Source organism: Panthera leo, chromosome B2, assembly GCF_018350215.1.
Source record: "Panthera leo isolate Ple1 chromosome B2, P.leo_Ple1_pat1.1, whole genome shotgun sequence".
NCBI classification, from domain to species: Eukaryota; Metazoa; Chordata; class Mammalia; order Carnivora; family Felidae; genus Panthera; species Panthera leo.
The window spans coordinates 127,479,255-127,497,328 of NC_056683.1; the positions used below are offsets into that span (position 1 = coordinate 127,479,255).

Here is an 18,074-nt window from a genome sequence, read left to right on the forward strand (position 1 = left end):
TGCCTGTTTTTAATGGATTATCTGTCATTCTAGTATTGATTTTTTTTATAAATTATGAACATAAGTCCTTTGTCACATACATGTTTTACCAATATTGACTCCCAGTCTGTTGCTTACCTTGTTCTTTTAATTATCTTTTAAGTACAAGAATCTTTAATACTGATAAGTATAATTTATAATTTTAGAAAATTTATGGCTATTTCTTGTGTCCTGCCCAGTCTTTTTTTCTACCTCAAAAATTCTTTTATATATATTTAATCATGAAGATTTGTAGTTTGCATTTTTACTTTTAGGCTTGTGAGAGACCTTAAATTTTTTTGTGCACGTGGTGTGAGGTAGGGATTCAGGATTCTTTCCCCCATAAGGGTATCCTATTATTTCATCACCAGTTGTTACACATTGTCAGAAATTCAGTTAATTGTGTGATTCTATTTCTGGACTCTGTTCAGTTACATTGGTATATTTTTTTGTCTATACTAATAGCACACTGCCTTCCATCTTTTTACAGTAAATCTTGAGGTCAGCTGGCAGAAGTCATCCCCCTGTTCTGGTATCTCCTTTATCCACATGTTCTTAGCTGTTCTGTGTCCTTTGAGTTTCCACATAAAGTTTAAAGTAGGTTTTTTCAGTTTCTGTTAAGAAAAAAAAAACAAAACCTACTGGAATTAGGAGTGATATTACATTGAATTTATACATCAATTTAGAGTGAATGTATACCTTAACAAAGCTGAGTCTTTAATACGAATATGATACATTTTTCCATTTATTAAGCCTGCATTAATTTTTATCAACAGTATTTTGTATTTTTCAGAGTATAGATTTTGAACCTCTTTTGTTAATTTCCAAGAAATGTGTTTTTTCATTCCCTTGTTTACTTCTAATATGAAATACAGTTGATTTTTGTATAATGTTGTATCGTACAACCTTGCTAAATTTACTTGTTAGTTGTGGTTGCTTTGTAGATTCCTTGAGAGTTTTTGTGTAGGTAATCATGTTATCTGTAAGGAGAGACAGTTTTGCTTCTTTCTTTCCAATCTTTATGTCTTTTCTTTCTTTTTCTTGTCTGTTGCACGAGCAATGATATTTATGTGTGTGGTTTTGTTTTGTTTATGGCCCCGTCTCATCTAAGGAGTCCCCTCCCCCCCCCCAAGCCCCACTTCCAGGGAACTGAAAACTTTTGTTTTAAAGGGAGGTTAAACTTTATCAAGTGCTTTTTATGCATTTATTGAATTATCATATGGTTTTTCTTTCTTTATTCTGTCAATATGAATGACATTGATTGATTTTCAAATGATAAATCAATTCTGCATTCCTTGGTAAACGCCATTTGGTCATGATGTGTAATGTCTTTACAATATATAGCCAGGTTTGGTTCTCACACTAAGGATCTTTGGATATGTGTTCACATTTATGAGGTTTGCTATCAGAGTTAGACCAGCCTCATAAATAAGTTGACAGTGATTCCTATTCCTGTTTCCTGAATGTGTTTGGATAAGATAGATATTATCTCTTACTTAAATGTTTGATAGAATTTGCCACTTTATCTAGGCTAGGCATTTTCTTTATAGAAAGTTTTTTTGCTGTGAGTTCAATTTCTTCAATAGATACCAAACTATTCAGATCATTTCTTCTTGGGTAAGTCTTGGTAGTTTGTGTCTGTATTTTTCATAATGATGATAATCATACAGACGTTGAAAGGATAATGACATTTCCCTTAGATTGTGTAATTCATTGACTTTATATTTCCTTTCTTTCCTCATTATCCTTTTAATATCTGAAGAATGTGTATTGATAGTGCCTCTTTAATTACTAATATTTATATTATCCATTTCTCTGTCCTTTTTCTAATCTGGTTATTTTTCAGTTTTTTTAATTGTTCTAATATCTTTATTTTCTATTTCCTTTATGTTTGTTTTTATATTATTTTTTCCTTCTTTGTACTTGAGATTTAATTTTCTTTTAGTTTTGATTTTGTAGCTTTTTAAGAGAAAATGTAGACTTTTTATTTTAAGCTTTTCTTCTTTATTAGAAAAAGCACTTAAAGCATCATTTATCTTCCCTGTGGGGACTGATTTAATGACATCTCACAAATTTTGATATCATTTAATTCAAAATATTTATTTCCTTTGTTCTTTGAGAGATGGATTATTTAGAAATATGTTGTGTAATTTAAAAATATTTGGGACTTTTCTTTTTGATTTCTAATTCAATTCTCTTTGGTCAGGGAACATACTTTGCAAGATTTCAATATATCAGAGTTTACTAAGATTTATTTCATGGTACAAAATATGATCTGTCTTGGTGAATATGCTACTTGCATTTGAAAAGAAAATATTCTGCATTTATTTGTGTGGTGTCCCATGAATGTGAGTCATAGAAGCATATTAAAGTTTCAACTGTGAGGATTTTACTAGTTCTGTCAGCTTTCGTTTCATTTTTATTAGGCACGTACACCTTTATAATTGTTTGATTTTTTTTTTAATGACTTCACCTTTTTATCATTATGAAACATCTCCTTGTATCTCTACTAATATTCCTTGAAATGAATCCTATTGTGTCTATTATTGGATTTAGCCATTTCAGCTTTTACTTGGTATTTACATAGTATATCTATTTTCATCATTTTAGTATAAACATATCTGAGTCTTAAAGCATATAGGGTTTGTTTGTTTGTTTTTCATTTTTTAAAAAAGTTATTTATTTTGAGAGAGAGAGCAAGAAGGGAAGGGGGAGAGAAAGAGGGAGAGAGAGAATCCAGAGTGGACTCCATGCTGATAGTGCAGAGCACGACTCAGGGCTCAAACTCACAAACTGTGAGATCACGACCTGAGCTGAACCCAAGAAGTCAGGCACTTAACTGACTGAGCCACCCAGGCGCCCCTTTTTTGTTTGTTTGTTTTTTGTTGTTGTATTTTGTGTCGGCCAACATCAGCCTTCAAAATAATATTTGGTCCATTTAATGTAATTATTTCTATAGCTAGATTTAAGCCTATTATTTTTACCATTTGTTTTCTGTTAGTCCTGTTTTTGTCCCTCTTACAGTTTCTTTTCTCTGGTGAGTTTTTCTTCTTTCATTATGACTATATTTTATTCTGTGATTCTGAACATATTTATAATACCTGCTTTAAAGTGATTATTTATTTATGTGTTTATTTATTTATTTATTTTACTAATTTTGGTATCTGGGTCTTTGTGGTCTATTTCTATAGACTCTCTTTTTCTCCTGACTCTGGTCACATTTTCTTCCTCCCTCCCACCCATATTTCTATTAATTTGTATTGCTGATCCCCTCTTGTAGCTCCTTTGCATTTTGTTATCTTCCCCTGCAAGTTCTTGCTTACTGTTCTAATGGCAGTTAACTTGCCTGAACTCGAACACCGTCCGTCTTTCACCTTTAAGGCTGTTGCCTTTACCAGGACCCTCAAGAATCTCTCTGGACTGTGCGTGCATAATTCAGGGTCCTACAGCATTTAGTTGGGGTTCATACACATATTTCAAGGCTCACTTCTCTCCAGTTCTTTCTTTTGCTCAGACTGTTGAGTGCTGCAGGTGAAAAGCCACATGAAAGCAAACCTTGCCTGGTGAGATTTCTTCTCCTGGGGGCCATCTTCACCCTGGTTTCTTCCGGCTTTTAGTCACTTTCTAGTGCCTTTAAACATTGGACTGAGAGGTTCCTTCCTATCTTTCATTTAGGATGAATTAATGTTACAGTTCTCTAATAGAAGAGAAAATTATTTTAGTGTATATAAAATATAAATACATGTACACGGTTACTTAGTAACATATATTTCAGAGTAGGTAGAGTTTTTTGGTTGCTTAAAATTATCTGCATTGGATATATAATGTGGCTATGATCAGACAAAAATGTTATTTAAAAAGTTGATAGGAAATAAATTGATTTCAGAAATCTGTTGCTCTAGTTTGCATTTCAAATTACTAAGATTCCCAAAAGTGGCTAATTGTCATTTTTTTTTTTTTTTTTTTGATGTTTGTTTATTTTTGAGAGAGGGAGAGAGCATGAGCAGTGGGAGGGGCAGAAAGAGAGGGACACAGAGGATCTGAAGCAGGCTCTGTGCTGACAGCAGAGAGAGCCTGATATGGGGCTCAAACCCATGAACCATGAGATCATGACCTGAGCCAAAGTCAGCTGCTTAACTGACTCAGCCATCCAAGCGCCCCACTAATTGTAATTTTTAAATAGACTGCCAATATTTAACTTTCCCAAGGTAGTTATCAAATTCAGCTAATAATATAGTATATTTTAAGTCTGTATCTCAAAACTTCTCAAACCAAGTCTCTTACTACTCCTTTCTGTGCAGGTAGCTCAGTGTGAAATTTCATTTTCTTTGTTTTTGTTGATGAACCTAATACTTGAACAACAAACACACAGGTAATCATTTTATAGCTAGCGTAAACAACAAATGCTGAGTAAAAGGCTGCTGTCAGAAAAATAAAGTTCTTATGGATAGCATTAAATGTGACGTTTTGCCAAAAATATCCTGTTTTTCGTGAGTTTAAAGAGTGAGTTTAAAGAAAACTGATTTTTAAGAAAAATATACTATATGCAAAGATTTTATATAATTGTAAAAAGTCTTAACTTGAAAGAAGTGACAATCATATTGTCAGGCACAATTAAGTGTTTCAAAAAAAGAAAACAGTTAAAACTAGTATTTTAAGAGAGAAAGCCTGCTTATCGACTACATTAAATAGAATTGCCTTTGAAGGTCTGTCTTATCTGTATAGCGAGATAAGAATATTTGGCGTGTTTACTTCAAAATACCTAATTTCGCTTTACATATATGTTATATGATAGATGTTGAAGAAAATGAAGATGCCGGGGCCGCACCCCTGCCTACCCAGCCACCCCGGCCTTCATCTTCAGCTTACGACCCAGGCAGCGTGCCGTCCAGCAGCTTCACGGGAATCCAGATCCCCCCCGGTGCACACGCTCCAGCCAACACGCCAGCGGAAGTGCCTTCCAGCGCAGGTAGGAAGTTCAAGTTAACCAGTTTTGAACTCTTCCTTTCGTAAACAAGAACCGCACTTTTCCTCATGTTTATGCCTCATAGTGATGGTCATAAAACATGGCAAGATCTTTAAATTCTATTTGAACCCACAAAAAATGTTAAATCCTTTTTGTTGAAGTTTTAATAGTAATTGTCTTTCCTTTTGAGAAATGATAAAACATTTACATATGTTACTATTAACTTTGTGTATTTTATTACTAAGAACTTCTGTGCTTTTCATGAGTCATATTTTCTTTTTTTCCTCTCCCTTTTTTTGCCCTTTAGTGCTGTTCAGGATTAGCAGTGAGGTGAGCTGGTCTATTACAGGAAGTGTTGGTCAGCGTCCCACTGTATGAGCAAGATTTCATTTTTCTTGCTTTATTTCCTTAGGACCTGACCTCTGCCCTCAACATAGACATTATTGATGGAGGGAGCAGGCACTGAGGCACAGAATCTCAATAGCAGTGGAATCACAGACAACTGAAAACAGGGGATTTGGGTTGTTTCCTTTAATATTACAAACAGTTGACTAAAGGAAAAAAAGGGAAGTGATAACTACTATCCTTGAATAAATCAGTATCATAGGTCTGTGCTTTCATGGAAGAGATCTGACAACACTAGTCTCTAGTAATGTCAATGTCAGTAAATGAAAGATACTTTTAAAAATTGCAGACATGTACTTGCATTTTTGACAAAAGATCACCCTTACTTTTCAAATAGAAGGGCATTTAAAACCATGATTTAATATCTTGATTTTTTTCCAAAAATTATTCTTACGATATTTCTTTTATCTCCGCATAATCTATGGTAGTAAACTGTACAAACATTTCAAAATATATTTTTTAATGTTTATTTATTTTTTGGTAGCATGCGTGTGAGCAAGGGAGGGGCAGAGAGAGATTCCCTGCTGTCAGCACAGAGCCTGACATGGGACTCAGTCCCACAGATGAACCGTGAGATCATGACCTGAGCTGAGATCAAGGGTCAGACGCTTTAACCAACTGAGCCACCCAGGCGCCCCCAAACATTTCAGAATATTTGATCGATAGGAAAGTCATCCTTTGAGTCCCATTAATAACACATCATTACTTCATTGACTTTTAAATTTTCAGCCTCAGTTTACCCAAACCATTCTAGGTTATTTTGCATGAGTTGACCACTGTCTAAAAGTGTTCTACTTGACCATTGTAGTACCAGTTATTGTTAGTTTCTTTCCTCCTATTTTAAAACTTTTTTAGCTTTAGGGGCACCTGGTGGCTCAGTCAGTTAAGTGTCCGACTTTGGCTCAGGTCAGGATTTCCTGCTTCAGATCCTCTGTCCCCACCCCTCCCTGAGCCTCTGTCTCTCTCAGATAAATAAAAGAAACAAACAAACAAAAAGAAAACCTTTAAAACTTTTAGTTTTATATTACCTGCAAATATTGCTGTCATTTTTGTCTTGAAGAATATTGATGAATGTGGTCATTTTAACACTGACCTCTTTTGTGTCACCATTCTGCATATTTTAACCTGACTTTGTTTTATGGTCTGTATGATGACTTTAATAGCACACCAGTTTGAGTTTGTTCTGTAAGTATCATGGAACAGAATTATAAATATTTTCTTTTCTTTTAGAAATACTCAATATTTTCGGGTAGAACAATATAAGCAACACCACCAACTACTTATATGTATTTGCTTTAGGTTAATACTATTCTAATTATACTACTGAATTTAAACACTAACCAGGAGCCTCAGACACACCAGTTTTAGAAAATAAAATGCATTTTGAAGTCAAATTGTATTGGTTATTAGTGCCTACCCCTTGCTAAAGCACAGACTCAACTGTCATACAGCTTCTCCTAACCTAGGTTTTGCCTCTTTCTAAAATGAAATTAACCATACTCTCATACTGATTTTAATTATTAAAGGGGAAAAAGGTTGAAAATTCACTACTACTATGCCTAACACAAAATCAGTGTTCAGCAAATTAGTTTCCTTTTCCTTTTTTTTTTTTTTTCGCTTCCTTCCTATTTCTGTGCCAAAGACAGGGTATTTAGCAGCAAGCTAATGAACACTTAAAACCATTTTGTGAATCAAGGGAAGTGTCACCTTCGGGGGTAGGATATTGACCTTAAAAAAAGTTGCATGAGGGGTGTTGGTTTAGACAAAATATCTTTGGGCAGAATTCTGTATAGGCATATATTTGTATATTTAATATATAGTTCTACAGTACATATATAGAAGAGGGAAAGCATATTTCTAGTAGGAAGGCTGAATTAGGTTTGGTACAACAAAAGTGATCAAATATTAGTAGTTTCATACGTTCAGACTAACAGTATCTCCTGCTTAGAATATCCATGACATACGTAAACATAGATATCGAGGTAGTTTTCTGTTAGGAAGTTTTCTGGCATAAGCAGTTAATTTTGATCCAGTTAACTGGCATAAACCTTATTTATTTTATTTTATGTTTTCTCTTTTGTTCCTCAGAGTGAGCACATAAAACCAAAAGCCTTGGAACTTATTTAGGTTGAGGTTCTCTTGTGTTACTTTATATACACTCTAAATAGACTTAGCATTTAAATAATTGCCATAGCTATTTTATAAGTTAATTCTTACAGCAACTATATTAGAAATTGTTGTCTCTTATTTACATACTGTAAAGAAATTAAGCAATTGTCCCATGAAAACAAATGTACAGGCATACCTGTTAGTGACAGAACTAGAAACTGAACCCGTGTCTTTCTGATTTTGTTTTTGGCACCTCCTTTCTGTCTCTTCCTCCAAGGAACTAAAACCCTGTTAAATCAAAATCTACTTTTCCCATATAGTAATTTACCCCTTAATACTGGTTTAAGATTTTGGAATCTCCTCTTAGCTGGCAGATTTTTTTTTCTATTATATTTAAAACAGTTAAAAAAAAAAAAAAGAAAGTCCACAGTTGCCTAATAGCAAATGAAATAACATTTCTAGTTTATAAATATAGCAGATGTTTCCCCTCTTACTCACTTTAAGATTGATTTACTTTCCCTCATATAAAGATCCAGGATGCACTTTTATCAAAGGGAAATCCTTAAGATAGCTGAAAAGAATAGTATGTACTAATATACGGTTTTTAGTTCTTCCACAAAACGCACCGAGGTGCAAGGAGGGCAGCGATAACGTTTGTTTAAGCAGGGGGAGTGTTTGCCTCTTGTATTTAACCACTGTGGACTATCAGAAGTAGGTGATGGAGCAGATGGTTTTTCCTTTCTCTTGAAACATACGCTTTACACAGCCCGTAAGTGCTCAGGAAGAAGAGCTCAGTAATAAATCTAAATAGATTAAATATTAGAACTGTCTTATAATTAATGCTAGCCTTTTGATGATAAATGTAGCTCAGCACATACAGAGATCAAAAACTTAGCGCTTTTATTGTTGTTCTTTTAAGTATCAGCACTGCATTTGAGTTCTCCTATACAGCTTTCAGAGTTGTTAATATTTTGTCCTAACCATTTCAGTCAATGCTATTTTCCGTGATTATACTGAGGTTTTACTCAACCCAATCCTCCCATTTTCTTACCTCTGCTTACAGTGTTCCTTGTAGATAGCATGTCTTTTCTTTGCCTCTCCAAATGTTACTCTTTAGGGTTATACTTTTTGGATAATCTTCTAGTTTTCTAACCACTACCTATTTTTTCTCCCTTTTCAGAATCCCCACATCATGTAGGCAGTAGAACAATTCAATACTTAATTAGACATTTTTTAATGTTTAATTCTTGAATGTATATTAATGCCATTTAATAAGCTATGTAACCATCTACTTAAAAATTAACCAGAAGTTACTTGTTAATACCTCTTTTTGTTAAATAACAGAAGGAAGGAAATTTCCAACACAGTTCTGCTTTCCCCAGGAATGTTTTTATGGTCACATCACTCCAGCATATTGCAGTCTTGGGGGCTGCGATCCATTTATGAATTGACAAACGAGACCTTTCCAAATCCCGAGAGAGAGAGAGAGAAAGAAAGAAAGAAAAATAGATTTGGGCATCTCGAAAAAAAAAAAAAAAAAGTAACATAAACCACAAGCTATTTTTACAAATTTAACAAGTATTTATGAGGGGCGCCTGGGTGGCTCAGTCAGTTAAGCGCCTGACTTCGGCTCAGGTCATGATCTCACGGTCTGTGAGTTTGAGCCCTGTGTCGGTCTCTGTGCCAACAGCTCAGAGCCTGGAGCCTGCTTTGGATTGTGTCTCCCTCTCTCTCTGCCTCTCCCCCACTTGTGCTCTGTCTGTCTGTTTGTCTGTCTCTCTCTCTATCAAAAATATATAAAATGTAAAAAAACAAAACAAGTATTTATGAGCTTGTGTTGGGCCTGTACACTAGGTCCCCCTGGGAACATGTCATGATGGCTGCCAAAGGACACCCCTTGGCTCATGCATCAGGACAAATGGAGGCAGTATCTTCTTACTGCTGCGTGAGGCGCTGAACAGCCTGTGTTGTCAGTTCAAGTCTTGGTTGAACGACTGTGACCACAAGTTCTTAATAAAATACACACCACATAATTTTTTTTTAGTATTGCTTAAATAAAATTTTACTACATAACTAAATTTCTGTGCAAATTCTGTTTTGTTCTTGTTAATTAATATTGTCTAGTTAGTCATGTGAAGATGTACAAATAAGCATTTAAAATTTAATAACAAGATGCTGATTGGGGCATCTGGGTGGCTCAGTTGGTTAAGTGTCCAGGTTAAGTGTTTGGCTCAGGTCATGATCTCGAGGTCTGTGGGTTTGAACCTCGCAACGGGCTCTATGCAGACAGCGCAGAGCCTGGAGCCTGCTTCGGATTCTGTGTCTCCCTCTCTCTCTCCCTCACCCACTCGTTCTCGCTCACTCTCTCTCAAAAATAAATAAACATTTTTAAAAATTTTTAAATAGCAAGATGCTGATTAATAAAAATATTTCTTCTCCATAGAGAAAGGGATTTGTTTGGAGAACTTAATTTAGATAGAAACACAAATTATTTAGCAAGGAATGGCAATGATATCTAGATTGATCTGCTCATGTTTTTTTAACATCAATATGAAAAATATATAGTCATGTCTCTATGCTTTAGATACATCAAAACACTACACTTGATTAGGTCGTCTTGAAGATCCCTCCCAAAGGTTGCATTCCCTTTTTTTTGTTAATGTTATTTATTATGTGCCTTTAAAGGTTAACAAGTTTTGTGGGAACAATTATGTCAGATGTGGATAGTTTAATATATTTGGTTAGCAATTATCAAAATCAAGCAAAAGATAGTCATTAAATTGGTCAGTTTAAAATTAAAACCTGACTTTGCAGTTACACTTCTTTAAATTTTTCCTATAAATAAATTCATACACATTGTACATATGTATATGTACACACTGTATAAGAATATTCACTGTAGTGTTATCTATAGTAGCAAAAGAATGAAAGCAACCTACATGTCCATCAGTAAAGGACTGCTTTATAAATTGTGGCTCATACATGAAATGGAACACTTATGTACCCATGTAAATTAATAAGGTAAATTGCGAAAATATATTAAGTGAAAAATGTACAAAATAGTATAGTATGCAGACATATTACCATTTGCGTTAAATACGTATGTAAGCACTCAAAATATATTTTCCTGCATGTTTTCCATTGCAGCTTCCAACATCAAATAAGTATGTCAAATTATAATTCAATAAGGTTCCAAAATACTAACTAAGAAATGAAATTCCTTCATGATCCTCTAAACGCTTTCCTAGTGTATAATTAAGAGGTATAACTGTAATGCCCATTTGTGCTTCTCCGATTTGCAGGTGTAACAAGTAATACTATCCAGCCTACTCCCCAGACTGTTCCGGCTATTGATCCTGCACTTTTCAGTACAGTGTCCCAGGGTAAGTCAGCTGTTTTTGTGATATATTGTATCTCCTGCTTTGGGCGTTGTTTGGTAATTTTACCTTAAGAGTGTTGTATATTTGAATGCCTAGGTAATTTGAAACACATTTCTTTGAATGGCTGTGTTCACTAGATTCTCCAGTGAGCCAAGATTATTTCATATTATCCAAAATACCCAACTTTGAAGGCATTCCCTTTTTTTTTTAGTTTTACAGTTCCTTTTTTTGCATAATGCTGGATATCGTGGCACAAACATATAGCCAAAGCTATCATGAAAGCTTATACTAGATGACTTTACTTCAGAATTACCATGTGTTATGATTATGGTCTTCCTTATCTACTACATTAAATTATTAGATTATCCGAAAAGAGAACTGACTGTAATTGAAAATAAAAACAAAAAAGAACCTTTAATAAACTGGCAGATTACCCAACAACATAATGGAAAACATATCACCTGCCCAATGAATACCATATTCCTCTGTTAAATTTGGTTTCCAGACTCCCCTCTATAATCCCCCTCAATTTTATTTATTTTTTTTTTTAATTTTTTTTTTTTTAAATGTTTATTTATTTTTGAGACAGAGAGAGACAGAGCATGAACGGGGGAGGGTCAGAGAGAGGGAGACACAGAATCTGAAACAGGCTCCAGGCTCTGAGCAGTCAGCCCAGAGCCCGACGCGGGGCTCGAACTCACGGACCGTGAGATTGTGACCTGAGCCGAAGTCGGACGCTTAACCGACTGAGCCACCCAGGCGCCCCTAATCCCCCTCAATTTTAAAAGCTCTGTCTAAAATCTGCTGTGAAAATATCTGAAAAAGATAGATCAATGACACAGTAGGGAATCTGGAAACCAGGCCACCCAGTATGGAAATTAATGATAAAGGTGGCATTTGGAGCAATGTTGCGAGAATATATATTCAAAAGTGATGTTACAACAGTTGGTTATCAGGAAAAAATATATATTAGATTCTGTCTCCCAGTTCTCATATCTGATTTAGTTGCATCTTAACAGGCTTAACTAGTGAAAAATAATAAATTCCATACCACGGAAGATTCCCTCTTCCCCATTACGTTCTTAAAATGCAACTAATAGACCAGGAGGGAATTGAAACTTAAAGAATTAATGTCCAGAGCATATATAAAGAGCTTCTACAGATGAATAACTAAAACTCAGTTCACCAAAAAAAACCCAAAAAAAACAAAAAACCAAAGAATGAACCTGGACCACTCTCTTAGACCATGCACAAAAATAAACTCAAAATAGATGGAACACCTAAATGTAAGACAGGAAGCCATCAAATCCTCGAAGAGAAAGCAGGCAAAAACCTCTTTGATCTTGGCCTCAGCAACTTCTTACTCAACATGTCTCCAGAGGCAAGGGAAACAAAAGCAAAAATAAACTATTGGGACCTCATCAAAATAAAAAGGTTCTGTACAGCAAAGGAAACAGCAAAACTAAAAGGCAACTGACGGAATGGGGGAAATTTGCAGATGACATATCAGATAAAGAGTTAGTATCCAAAATCTATAAAGAACTTTTCAGACTCAACACCCAAAAAACAAATAATCCAGTGAAGACATGGGCAAAAGACATGAATCAAAGAAGACATCCAGATGGCCAACCGACACATGAAAAAATGCTAACCATCACTCATCACCAGGGAAACACAAATCAAAACCACAGTGAGATACCACCTCGCGCCTGTCAGAATGGCGGACATTAACAACTCAGGCAACAATAGATGTTGGCAAGGATGCGGAGAAAGAGGATCTCTTTTGCACTGCTGGTGGGAGTGAAAACTGGTGCAGCCACTCTGGAAAACAGTATGGAGGTTTCTCAAAAAATTAAAAATGGAATTACCCTAGAACCCAGCAATTGCACTACTAGGTATTTATCCAAGGGATACAGGTTATGCTGTTTCAAAGGGGCACATGCAACCCCCATGTTTATAGCAGCACTATCAACAATAGCCAAAGTATGGAAAGAGCCCAAATGTCCATCTATGGATGCATGGATAAAGAAGATGTGGTATATATATACAATGGAGTATTACTCAGCAATCAAAAAGAATGGAATCTTGCCATTTGCAACAACGTGAATGGAACTAGAGGGTATTATGCTAAGCAGAATTAGAGAAAGACAAATACATGACTTCAGTCATATGAGGACTTTAAGACACAGAACAGATGAACACAAGGGAAGGGAAGCAAAAATAATATGAAAACAGGGAGGGGGACAGAACATAAGAGGCTCTTAAATATGGAGAACAAACAGGGTTACTGGAGGGGTGGTGGGAGGGGGATGGGCTAAATGAAGGAATTAGGAATTAAGGAATTAAGGACATTAAGGAGTCTACTCCTGCAATCGTTGTTGCACTATATGCTAACTAACGTGGAATGTAATGTTTTTTTAATTACAAAAATTAAAATATATTTTAAAGGATTGATAATCTACAGTGTCAGTGAAGACCTAGGGAATGACTCTTGGCATGCTGTTGCTGGGCAGTATACGTTAGTAAAGTTTTTTGTAGCAGTATTATGTCACTAATTTTTTATGTTCCACTTTTAGGAATCTGTCTTAAAGAAATACGTAGACATAAACACTAAACATGTTTACAAGGATATTTTATTTCAACATCATCATAGTAGTAGAAAATAATCTTATGGTATTATTTGATAATAATGAAAATTATGGTCCATTTGTCCTATGGACTACTGAGCACATATTAAAAAAGAATATAGTAACTCTGACATGAAAGATCTCCTCCATATACTGAATTAAAAAAGCAAGTTGTAGAACATTCTGTATAGTATGACCCTGTTTGGGGAAAAAAATTAAAACTCTATCTTCCCGCATGTACATATGTGTTTAAGTACATAGAAAAATTCTAGAGAATGCACAGACTACAACTAGTCATCTCATAACCATCACTAGCTTCACCACCACCTCTAATACTCCCTAAACCCCTTTGCTGCTACATTTTTCTCTTTAGTGCTTAGTACTCATCACCTTTTAGTTCCCATATTATATGTGTGTTAATATATTAAATATTTTTGTAGTGAGTCTGTGGCTGACTGTGGAGAAGAGAATGGGATTGGAAAGGTGGTAGATACAGGAAGCAGAGCATTTCCCTTTTGAACTTGTTTATATAGTATTAGAATGCGAATAACAACGTACCTCATAGGTTTTTTTGGAAGATTCAATGGAATATCTGAAAAGTATTTAGCACAGTGCCCGATGCAGTCAAATTCTGCCTCAAATCATTACTGCTGTTGCCATTTTTAAGTGACATATCTTGGCAGTGCCTGGATATGAGGGTTTAGTACTGAGGTTTGTCTTTACCCTTAAGGTTTACTGGGTATCAGATGGTTCCCCTATGATCCTGCCTGTGCTTTCCATTCAAGTCAGAGGATTATAGAGTCCACTAGGGTCAGATTATCCAAAGTCCCTGACGTGAATTTCTAAAATTACCCAGTTAGATAGAAAAGAGTCTTTAAAGACCCATTTTGGAAATTTTTACAATGAAATATTCTATGCTCTGTCATGACATTAGATAAATCAGCCTTGGAAATGGATTCTTCTATCCTGTCAACTGAGTGTGCAGAGATTTTCTCTTTACACCAAAAATGTTATCTTTGATCCAGTGCTGACCCAGGCTCTTTCTGCTGCAATAGGGAACTTCACTAATAGCCCTAGCTGTCTTCTGCCTTCTCGTACTGCCCTGTAAAGGAGAAAAGCAGCCCTGTGATGAGGACTGTCTTGCCTAAAGCCACTGGAAACATATTAGGCATAGAGTTCAGAAAAGAGATATTCTGTTAGACAGCCTCTCTAATCCTTTAAACACCTTTTAGGTCCACAATATGCTCTCTCTGGTCTGATTATGGCCTCTAGTAAATTTTAGTAATTGGAAAAACAGCTTCTATATGGGTGCATGAAGAAGTTTTTACAATTTGGAATATAATATCAGATACTGAAATTGAACACTTGTTCTCTTATGTATTTTCCACTTCAGTTTTCAACTGCTAATTTAAAAGAATCATAATTAAGCAGATTTTATTTTTTTTAATTTGAAAGTTTAATGACATTTTTTATTATTGATGACTCTTAGATGATATTTGTTAAATGAAGGAAAGCCTGAAGTGTTACAGAATAGCAAAAGTAACTATTTGACATGGCTTTTTAAGTTCTTTTAATTGTTGAAAATAAATCTAACATCTCTATATAAATCTGTAAGTTACATTTTGTATCTGAATGTGTAAGATGGTTATTATCTAATGATATTTTACCTGCTAGTTACATAATTTCATACAAGTTTATAAGATACATATGTATCTGTAATGACATTTTCCTGTTAAAATACTTCCATTCATATTTTCTGAATATTTGTGTTTTAAAATAGTTTTATCATTGGTGTATAAGTTTAGTTTGTAAAAACTAAAATAGTCACAGAGTTCTTGCCACTACAGACATCTTATTAATAAGTAAGTGGTATGTCAGCAAAACAGTGCTAAGGCTAATGGTATAAAAATATTAGTTCTGTGCATTGGATTTTCTTCCAGCAAGTCCAGTAAATTCTAGATGGATGCCCTACATATTTAAAAATTGCCCTGAGATAAGAGGATAGGCTGTTAAAGTACAAAATGATGAGTGGGGTAAACTCAGTTTTCAAAGATGTCTCACACACCTAGATAGTATGTCTAGCTCTAGATGACCAGAGCCTCTTAATATATCTAGAAAAAACTTTGAAAAATCTAGTAGGTATTTTCAAGAAAGAAATACAACCTAAAGTGTCCTGACTAAATTGTCAATAGAGCTGCAGGATAATTGGTTTTTAAGTTTAAGTGGTAACAAATGCCAAGTCACTAAATACTAAAAGAATTTAGTACTTTCAGTAGTACTAAAACTTTTGGTACTACTGGAGAACTTTTTTTTAAAATATATAATTACATTTTATTAGTTTATTGATTTGTATTTTTTGCTTTTTAAGCAAGACTGGAACTTAAGAAAATTGAAGTAAGTTCTGTCAAAATTGGAATGTGTAATTTCTTACAATAGTAAGATTAACCATTATAACTTTAATAGCATTCAACAAGTATTTGAAGAATTTATATGTAGCACACTGGCTAGTTACCATATGTAGATATGTGTATATTTATATTCTCTTAAAGTCAGAAATTAATATGTAATTCTGTATGAACTTGATTCATTTTAAAATGTAGGAAATAATATGAAGTGGAAACATATTCATTCATTAAAGTTCTTCAGCACTTATCGGTGCCTGACCCTGCCCTAGAAACTTTATGATCCATTATTTCAGAACTCTTTTGAAAATTTTAAAGAAAACAATAATTTGGATCAGAACTTAGTGTCCAGATACCTGCAGTTGCTATATGTATAGATATGTATAACATACGCACATATATCTTTGGCAAAATTAAAGGTAACTAAACAAAAATAGTCTGTGTATAAGTACAGACTTATAAATAGAATTTGAAATATATTATTTGCTCGTTATATTCTGTGCCTCAGCCTCCTATCACTTCTTTTTAGAATCCTCATAAAAAATTCTAAAGAAAATGGTATTTCAAAAGACAAGACATAAAGTCAGTTTTTAATTCCATCTTTAGAAATATATATTCAGGTATATTCAAATTTTAGATTAAATGAAATGTTTTTAGCATTTTGGTTTTCTTTTTTACCCAGATTATTTAGTTGAGCACTACCCATATTAACCATATATGTAACTGGAAAACTTGCCAAGAATAAATTTTGGACATAAATTGTAAAAGTTGTTCACGTGTTGAATTTTGTAGTTCAATGATAGTATGTTCGTTAAACCTTAGAGTTTTATATACGGATGGCACAAAAACACAAAATATTTTCATGCTAAAATAAAAGTCAAATGGCTTATGTAATTTTTTAAAAATGTTATTTATTTTTGTCATTGAGAATTATATTTATATTCTAGTTCAAACGAGGGTTCAATGGTTTAGTCTGTGTGTATTGTTCCATGAAAAGAGAGGCTTAGCAATTCTAACATAAACACCTAAACTACTGTCCTTATTTTACACAGAATATAATTTTTTTTTGCAATTAATCTACCAAAATACAAGGGCCTCTAGTTTACTACTTGGGGGAAAAAAACCTTTTCATATAAGTTATTGTGTAGTGGCATGTGTATAGTTTATATGAGTAAGAAAAAATTTGAAAAGCATGGAAAAAACTTATTTAAGTACCCTGGGGTTGAAAAAAGCCTTCATGTTTTTATATAACCTTAAATATTTTTTTTATAATTTTAAATGTAATAAGCATTGAACCGAACAGAATACGTTTCTATTCTTACGGATAGTCTTAATTATTCTGTTTGTCTTCCAGCGGATGTCCGTCTAACACCAGAGGACTTTGCCAGAGCTCAGAAATACTGCAAGTATGCTGGCAGTGCTCTGCAGTATGAGGATGTCAGCACAGCGGTGCAGAATCTACAGAAGGCCCTCAAGTTGCTAACTACGGGCAGAGAATGAAGCCTTTGTACCACACGTCCGTACATTTTTGGCTTAAAGAACTAACAGTCCATTACTCTCTCTTCAGCCTATCAGGAGCACAGTTTTAAGGAAGACTTCAGTCGCATTGACTATAACAATGAAATCTGTGTCTGTGTATCAGATTCCTGTTGAAGCATTCAGCAGCAGCCTCAACCAGTTTTCATTGTCCATTTAGTGGATCCAGTAATCTCCGGGTATATCGGGCTGATGTTAGCAAGATCCAGAAATGCCCATTGAACCCTGCTTCAGAGAATGAAATCACATTTCTATAAAATGTATTGGGATTCACATTGTATCTTAATATACATAAATTAAAGACTTTTAAAAATCTTATAATTTGGACGCACAGGCTATATTACTTTGCTATAAAATTCTAAATTTAACTTTTAATAGAAATTGCCAGAATATTCTAGATTAGAGATCATGTTTCCACCCTCCCCTCCCCCCCCCGGATTTATAAAACAAATATGAACATCCTAAACTGTTAGATGAATTTGAAAGGGATTATGTTCAAAATTAAAATATGTTCATGTTTAATAGAACTACATTAAAAGTGAAAATTGTTACAGAAGAAACCAAGGTAAAGAGGTAGAATCACTTTCAGACTTAAGAATAATGTTGGTTTCCCAACAGCTTTCCCTTCTCC

General features: G+C 34.4%; 1 protein-coding gene across 2 annotated transcripts in view; it reads left to right on the forward strand.

Moving 5' to 3' along the window:
* The window catches only part of VTA1 (vesicle trafficking 1), a 69,551-nt gene extending 51,790 nt beyond the window's left edge, over positions 1 to 17,761 (forward strand). For both annotated transcript variants that reach the window (XM_042939964.1, XM_042939965.1), the window contains exons 6-8: positions 4,814 to 4,987; positions 10,801 to 10,881; positions 17,262 to 17,761. In XM_042939964.1, coding sequence (XP_042795898.1) covers positions 4,814 to 4,987; positions 10,801 to 10,881; positions 17,262 to 17,407 — 401 coding nt within the window. In that variant the 3' untranslated portion in view covers positions 17,408 to 17,761. The remainder of the gene's footprint in view (positions 1 to 4,813; positions 4,988 to 10,800; positions 10,882 to 17,261) is intronic.
* Positions 17,762 to 18,074: the final 313 nt, after the last annotated feature.